We start from the raw sequence: 9,012 nt of genomic DNA, 5'->3' as shown, positions 1-9,012 counted from the left end.
AAAAAAAACAACAACAACCACACGCACAGGAAGAATAACATTTTATAATTTAGGGTCAATTCAAAGTTTATAATCTGGGAGTTCTTACTGTTTACAATCAATATAGATTTGCCCTTGTATATTTATTTTGCTACCGTAATTAAGCCTTCCAAACTGTATTTACAGACGTCCGTGGAAGAAGATGCATTATATTATATGTTTTATTCATGAAAGCCATGTCATGGCTAATGAAAAGGGTTAATAATAAGATGGAACGATTTGGTAGTTTGGAAACGAGTCTTCATTATTGAAATGAGCCCAACATAGTATTACATTCTCGTTCATCAGCGCCCTTCAGAAATAATATAATAAGAATATGATAGACTCCAAACATGATTTAAATACATTTGTTGGAAACAATATAAGTTTACTGTTTTTGTTTTGTTTTTTCTCTTTAATATTTTCTGGTTAGAAGAAGATAAATGAACATTGCGTGCTTGAATTAAATGATCCCTGTCTATGCTTACTTCATCTCCATTCTATCTTGCCAACCTTAATTTTCAGTCTTTTCGTACAGTCGTTAGCAAAAATTGCATAGCTCTAACTATGTATATATATTTTTTCTTGTATCTAAATTTATAAATCGAATATTTGCGTGCAACTTGTAGACACTCTCCGCCTTCACGTGGCACGCGGGAAGTAGCGTGCGTGAGCGCGTGGGTAGCTCGGTCTGCAAAGCATCAATCATCTAACACTTGGTAATGTATGGGTGCTCAGTCAACTCAGGTAGGATTCGTTTGTTACAACCAGCTACTCGGCTTTCTCTGGCTCCTCTTTAAAACAGAATGGACTAGTTATCATGCTAATGTCTTTTTTTATATTTCCCACTTAAGCAATCAATAACCTGCCCAAATATTAAGCCATTGTTTTTATATTTTTCTCGATGAAACTCGTAGAAACACAGTAATATAATTTCTAGTAAAACAGAACTGGTTTCGTATTACGGTCGAATGTATTGCTCGTTATCCAGTACCAAGAAATTAATAAATGCAATCACTTAAAACCCAAGAATTGGAGTTGTTTTTTTAAGACTTTTATCTCTTACTTTACAATAAAGTTTTCGAAGAATTCTTATTTTAGTTTTAAAAATGTCCAACAGCTTGTTAGTGATACAGGCAATATAACGTCTAGACAAGCTGTACGTGGAATGATTCCTTGAATTTAGCAGACGTACCCTAACATAGTCAGTCAATAGCGGCCGCGTGCAATCAATCTATCACGTGGGTTAGGCTGAGTAACTGCGTTGTTGGAGCCGTATCGTACTACCTGGCAACTCCGAAGAAAGGCCTGATGAGAGGAGTTCGTTTATAACGTGACCACCAGCAAGCGCTTCCTTAGGCCTGCACACCAACCAAGGTCTACGGGTCCGATAACACAACCCAACATAAATCAACATTGATTGGCACTTCTGACAGCACAGTGATGGACTGACACCTGGCGGCTTGCCAAGTCATTAGCTTTTACCGATTCCCATTGGTCGGTGTAGATTTGCTTCCCCAACACCACTCTGAAGTGATTAATAACCTGACGTCACGACAAGCTTTCTCACCAATGGCTGTCTCTCTTGTCAAAAGTGGTTACCCACGATTGGCTCCTGGTGGTGGCGTTTCGTATTACGTCGGCGACTTGACTAGCGTAACACTATAGAGTTAGACAGTCTGAGCGCAACTGTGAGACGGTAAACAGCGTTTAGAGAGCGTCTGTCGTTTTAACGGATCTAGGATCGCGTAACCCGGGTATAACATTAGACGTGTGAACGAGATAGAGATTACACACACAAGTGACAAGGTTATTTGTTGTAAACTGGATACTATTACATCTGGAAATTTAGTGAACAAACTTAGCCTCATAAAAGGTTGAGGCGTTTCGGACCTAGGACAAGATGAGCCTGTTAAGTGGCAACCAGTATCTGAGACCGGAGTATCTGTCGCCACTTCCAACAACGGTAGGAAACTTTGCTTATATTAAGAACTAGTTTAAAGAGCAACCAGGGTAATAGCCTATTGTAATTTCTCGAAATTATTCCCACTTTCCCTTTCAATGTATCTTAAAATTGCTGAACCTGTACATATAGTATACTGTGTACGTACAGTACCTGTTTTAATAACGAAATATTATTGATAGACAAAATGCAGTTGTATTATTTCAGTGTACTGAGAACTGATCTGACGCACGGATGTTAAACTTAAATGTCTTTTTACTTTAGAGTTCTCTCCACTGTGGTTGACTGCTACTTTAATAATTTAATGAAAGTTAGATCATTGTTAATTGTTTACATTTTACTACAGATAGTGTAGCCGTTAACATGAGGAAATATTCTGTTTAATTTCATATCACCAGTTGAAAGTGTGTGACTAAAAGAATACCGTTTGATAGCAGCATAAAAAGTATGTTACAACTTTATTCTAAAAAAAAAATATCTTATGGTGTACCGAGACAGCCAGTGAACAACAGAAGGACGACATTTTTCCTAAACATCACTGTTTAGCGCCGTCATTTTTAAGGTGTGGTTTCAAAGTAAACTTAAGTTGCTTTACTTCTGTGACTAAATTGAAGTTATTATCACAGTTTGTTTTAGTGTTGTTGCAATGATGCAACACATAGCCGCTGAGAGGAAGTGAACTTGTTGTATTAAACCTTCAATATTGTGGAGATTGAATTTGAATTATTTATGTTACGTATGAGTGAGTAATGTTTCTGTCTCTTAAGTAACTTAGATGAATCATCAGTTTCCGAACTAAACTTTCTTACGAAGTAAACTAGCTATGGTCTAATGCATTGGTCTGACAAGTCCCGCCATCTCTGGGCATTTATCGCAACTATTTAGTAATATAATGTGAAGTTGGAAATAAGAAGATATGTATATGATAATATTAAAAAACAAACCAGTTTTTCATCTTCAAGAATTTAATTGTGTTTCTAACAATATTACATACGCGAACACATTGTTCTTTTAAGTAATGAATTTTGATTATATCCTGATACGGCAGTCGTAATACAAATATTTCGACTTCTAGCCATATAGTAATATTTATTGTAACGTTGTATGAATTTTTTTTAACAAATTGTAGTATTTTGAGAAACAGATTGTTTACTGAAAAGCACACGAGGAAGTCTTTCAGGTAGTGGATCGCTGAGGGTCTTTAATTCCACTTTTTTTTCTTACATGTGATGAATAAACGGTTAAATGGAGAGCTATCGGGCGTGTAACCTTGATTGGCATGGTAGTGAATTGTATCTCAGGTCAAAAGGTCAGGTTGTTTAATGCATAATAAAAGCAGACCAATGTATAGGATGGGAAAAATACGAAATGGCATCATAGATGTCTTAAGAGTTTTACAGTTGGTTCATTTTCGCCAAATTGTGCTTATTTGTTCACAATTAAAAGTGATCGATAATCGAATTCGTTATTAAGTACGTAGTTAACAGAATTTTATAAACACCCATAACAAAACATACTGATCTCTTTTTTTTTTTCATTTGATTATTTCCATGATACATCTATTGACATCCGGATGAAATATGACACGTTTCCGTGTACATTCCTGACTTCTGATATGTTTACATAAGTACATGCGCTGTTGCTCTGTGTATTTTGCTTGTATACGTGATCTTTACTGTTTGTTTATGTGCAGTAAGTAGATTACTGAACAAACACGAAACTTTGTGTTGACTTCGTGATAACCTTCTAGTGGAGTAAACAGTAAAAATAATTGTGTTGTGTAGGTTAAAAAATAGTCATTTCACTGGTTAATGGAAAACTTTAAATAAAACAGATGGAGACATTTTTTATTATTATTTTAATGCAGTGTTGCCTATATGGTTGAACAAGCACGTTGTTATGTTAGCCGCATGAAATGAGCCAGCAATGCCATTGGTCTCTTGATTCTCCATATTTAATGATTTTATTAGATTGATCAATTGAAATTGAAGTACGTAAGCAGTGCTAAATAAAGTAAATTCTATGTTCAGAATTTGTTTTTGATGCAATTTTAAGATCTTGCATTAAATTTTACTTTTATTTATTTTTTGTCTGTAGCTCGATGCGAAGAAGAGCCCGTTGGCGTTGCTGGCGCAGACTTGCAGCAACATTGGCGCCGACAACCCTAACCATAAACCCATTATCCCAGGCTTGGAGAAGAACCGAGACTCCGAGAAGAATAAGGACAAGTCTACGAATAGCGAAGAAAAACCATCTTTCAAGCCGTACGAGTTGTCAAAAAAAGACTCGGAATCTAGCGGTGAGGGAGGCAAAAAGTCGCCGTCGTCCAAGTCGGTATCCCCCGTGAGTCCGTCCCCAGCTGTTAGCACGACCGGGTCTTGTGGCAAAAATTCCCCGTCTGGGGGTCATGAAAAGAGGAGCCATAGTGCGACTAGTTGTGAAACTGGGACAACATCAGCAACAACGTCAACATCTACTAGCTTATCGGCTTCAAGTTCAATTTCGGGGAACCATAACACTCTTAGCGGACTCGGCTATCGGTCTGGAGCCTCCCTTGGCCTCGATTTGGGCCGTTCGGACTCATCCAAAGATGGACTCGGAAGCTTATCTCACTTGTCCTTTGGAGCCTACAAGCATGGATTGAACGGATCTCTTAATCCTTTAGCCAACTGTGTCGGTTGTTCTCCTATGTTAGGCCACATTCCGGTTGACGCCGCAAGCACAGCGCATACCTTTCCTGTCACGGCCTCACAGAGCGGGACGGGTGGCCTCAAGCCCGGATGCTATACCATGGGTGGACTCTCGCCGTACGTCGGATATGCTCGTGTGAAAACAGCGAGCGGTGGCACTGCCTTTGTGCCCGTGTGTCGTGATCCTTCTTGTATGAACTGTCAACTGAGTATGCAGAGTGCCCAGCTAGGCCAATGTCCCAGTGGTTGTACTCAATGCACTCATGAGCGAATAACTCCTTTCGGAGGGACTACCAGTTTGGCGGGTCTGATACCTGGACTGCCGGGATCTTCATCTCCCACGGCGGCTGGAAATCCTTCGGCCTTGGCTGGCCTCAACTCTCAACTCTATCCGCACGCTATGTTACCTAGGCCCAATGTGTGTAGCTGGATGGTTGGAGACACCTATTGTGGTAAAAGGTTTACTTCTTCAGAGGAGCTACTACAGCATCTCAGGACTCACACTAACCTGTCGGCAACAGATACCGCCTCGTACTTGCCAATGTTGTCTCCCAGCTTTAGCATGCCGTCAGCAGCTGGACTGGGTGCTGCGGCCTGTCACCTTCATTACAGTTCGGCTCCATCCCTTACTTCCCCTGCCGGTCTTCGTCGGACATATCCCACAAGCCTGAGCCCTGTAAGCTCCTTGAGTGCCAGCAGGTTTCATCCATATAAGCCGACCCTACCAACCTTACCAGGAGCTCCTATGCCGCCCCTACCACATCCAGGACTAAGTATGTACTACCCCTACAATCTTTACGGACAGCGTTTAGGGCCTCCAGTCCACCCCTGATCATGAATGAAAAACATAGAGTATATGAACATCAAAGCCTTGTGTATAGAAATACATGTAGTAAATTACAGACAAAGCAAGGAATTCCAAGTAATATATTGTGCAGTCAGTGACTTTTTTTTCCCCAAGACGAAAATTTTCCGGTGTGCAAACAAAAAAGAAAAAAAAGAGAAACGTTTGTGACAAAGTGTGAGTAGAAACTGAAAAAAAAGTGAATTTATTTCTAGAAATTGACGACGGTATATTACACTATATACATACGAGATGTAAGTATCTGTGTAAGAAAATTATAACTGTTTACTGCACTGTATAAAACTCGCAGTGCAAACGTGAGAGTGTATATATATATATATACATTCTAAGATCTTTATCCTGTAAATACTTAGCTATGTTGTAACGGAATATACAGCCTTGAGAGTGGTTTTATTGAAAATTGTGACTTAAGTATGTCTTCTATGTAATATTCGGTTCGGCTTTCATATTTCTCAGTTATCTTTATGTCAGCTTTTCACAGTATACCTTGTAAAAGCAATATATTCTGTCATCTCGTTTCTGACAATCAGGAATAATAAAAGTTTTTCCTAGAAATAGGTAATTTCTCTAGAGTGTTTTCGCGTGATCGACTTTTTTGTAGCTTTGTTTCTAAGCTTCTTTTCTGTGTCATGTATTACTTCTGTCTTGAATACGTGGTAATGACTATGAACAGTGAGTGGTGTGTGACATCTCGTTGGCTTTATTAAAATGACGATAAACATGTATATTTGTTATTCTTTGTTTTGTCAAATTACATGTACACGCTACATTTCCAATCTACCATTACACCAATTAAGTGGGATACAATAGAACTACATAAGGTGGCGTTGGTGAAAATAAATTAACAATACTCCAGTACATCATGAGGTATATGGCTTTACACACTTGTGATGGTATCGGTTTAAGATGGTCAGGGCCAATATTTCAAGATAATTCTAAATATTTGAAAAACACGTTTATATACTAAATAAATTTGGGATTTTATCCAAAATTCTTTGACCTTGGGAAGGATTACTGGGAATGTTGATTTGGAACTGAATTATATGAAATTTATGTACAGTAATAAGTAAAACAGCCCAAATTCTAACGACTACTGTGGTTCATAGTGGTAAACAATTAAAATAGGTAAAACAATATCAACTATTTTAAATAAAAAAAAACGTTTACTAGATATATATAAACACTGAACAAGTTGCTACATTTTTAAATATTTGAAAAGTATAGTTTGGATTGTGTCAATTAGCCTTTGGACAATGTTAACAATAGCGAAAAAGGTGACATAAAAATTAAGCCTCAATTTCAATAAACTACAAAGCTTAAGTATTTTATATTCACAAATATATGGAATGTCTACACAGCTTTTGTTTTGAATCTCTAATTAGGGTGTCAATTCCAAACGAATAAAGGAAGTTTTAAAATGGCACTTAAATTCAAAGATTTAATTATTGTTGTAGAAAAAAAGACAATTTCGTTCAAATAAGCTTTTTGTTTAAGTTTTACAAACTTGTTTAGGCGAAACTTGCTGCCAGTCAGTCGCATGCGACTACTTCACTCTCACAGTGGAACTACGTTCAATCATAAATAGATATAATAGGATTTAACATTCGAGCTTCGCGTGTTGTAATCACAAAGCTGGATATACTTAATCGTGGGATTATATACTAATCACAATTTGTTTGTAATTAAGCACAAAGCTACACAATGGGCTATGTATGCTCTGCCCACCATGGGTATCGAAACCCGGATTCTGGCGTTGTAAGTCTGCAGACATATCGCTGTGCCACTGGGGGGCTACTAATGACAAAGCTACTAAAACTAACTTTCACGGTCTCTAATTTTGAGATACACTGACCAGAAGGAGGACAACCAATCAGTAAGTAGCGCCCATCATTCACGCCAAGAGATTGGCTGTCAATCTTACAACGCACTCACAGCTTAAAGCGCAAGAAGTATTTTGTGTATTGCACGGAGTCGAACCCGGCTCTCCACCTCCAAAATCCAGAGCTCAACTCGCGCCCGATTGTGGAACTACTAACTTCAGAAAGACCTCTCGAATTAGGAAAAGCTTGCAAAATGTTAAGGTGGTGTTATCTTTCTTTTTTTTTAAACGAGTTGACCTGATAATTCAGGTTAGTTAACTACAACATGCTTTCATTAAGGAATATTTCTCCAGGGGGAGTTTTCTGTTGTTAGAGAGTGAATAATATTATCACGAATATTATATAGTTCTAAATTACTTTTAAATTTTTTTAAAATTGTTTTATATTTTGTAACACGAGGATTACTCAGGGTAGACGAAGTTTTCTTACACTATTAACAATGTACACAATTACTTAGTTACAAAACGATGCAATAAGTTAGCTTTGCTGATTTAAGCCTTTTTATATATGCTTCTGTAAAGTTTTATGGAACAACAATCTGTTACAATAATATTTTTATCAGTTAAAGTAAGCAAATCTCAACAAACTCTAAAGATGCACACTATCTATCTCTGGTGATTAAGTAATTCCATTTAGTTTGTCACCGAATTATCTGTAACAATAGAATAACGTTTCGATGAAACTGCATCATTAAGCTTCTTGAAATTAATTAAGAAACAAATTCAGAACAAAAATTATCCCTATTATTTATCATTGATTTATACTTTACTAGTTCATTTCAGATAATGCAACGACAGTTATGATCCTACGATATTTTTGAAACAACGTTTCGAACTGCTATAAGGTTATTACTTTAGAAACTGGATTATCTTAGTGTAACGTTATAACTCTTCATTTTCTAAATTGGCTACTTATATTGAACTGTTGTAAGGTTTTTTACCAGTAATGTGCCATCATATAATTTCTAATATAAACTTATGTAGACATTTTAAGTGTTCTAAATATATGAGAATTTGGAGTTCCACAGAGGTCATCAAGTAATACAACAATGCACAGTCTAGAGTTACAAAGGAAAATCACGAAAGAGTTTTGGTTATTGTTTTCTATCTGAAACTAGCTTTTCAAAGTATATGTAAATAATATTCAATAAGTGAATATTGGGTTTTCATTTGATAAATTAAGTCTCCGTTCAACTAGAGACACCTCAGTGGCAGGGATCGGGTGTAAAAAATCCAGGAATTATCTGATTTTGGTGAAACTTACATAGGATGTACCATACTATGAAATATGATTATTACAATATGCAATTTTCAAGTTGAACAAAAATTGATGACTGGCCACACCATCATCAGAAGCCTCCATACTTAAAGACAGTATTTCTCCTCTTGTAAACCACGGGACCATTACTTGAACCTTCATTATTATTTTTTCGTTCTTTGTTAAATCTGTTTTTCAAACTAGTCTAACAGATCGTCAGATAACGTCAGGCCCTGCTGACCGTGACTTTGCTACTCTTCAGTATGTCATTATCAATCACCATTATTCCTTCGATTACCTGCATGTACAAAGTTCCCAGATGTTCGACTTACAACATGT

At 37.1% G+C, this 9,012-nt stretch overlaps 1 protein-coding gene across 1 annotated transcript; it reads left to right on the top strand.

Annotated features, from left to right (window-relative positions):
• Nucleotides 1–1,679: 1,679 nt before the first annotated feature.
• On the top strand, nt 1,680–6,259 carry LOC106464113 (zinc finger protein Noc-like). The gene is made up of 2 exons (XM_013924228.2): nt 1,680–1,984; nt 4,079–6,259. Exons 1-2 carry the CDS (start codon nt 1,922–1,924, stop codon nt 5,501–5,503), a joined length of 1,488 nt encoding a protein of 495 aa, XP_013779682.1. The 5' UTR covers nt 1,680–1,921; the 3' UTR covers nt 5,504–6,259.
• Nucleotides 6,260–9,012: the final 2,753 nt, after the last annotated feature.

Source organism: Limulus polyphemus, unplaced genomic scaffold (assembly GCF_000517525.1).
Source record: "Limulus polyphemus unplaced genomic scaffold, Limulus_polyphemus-2.1.2 Scaffold57, whole genome shotgun sequence".
NCBI classification, from domain to species: Eukaryota; Metazoa; Arthropoda; class Merostomata; order Xiphosura; family Limulidae; genus Limulus; species Limulus polyphemus.
Note: the sequence above shows the minus strand (reverse complement) of the source record. Positions and strands in the feature narration are given on the sequence as shown.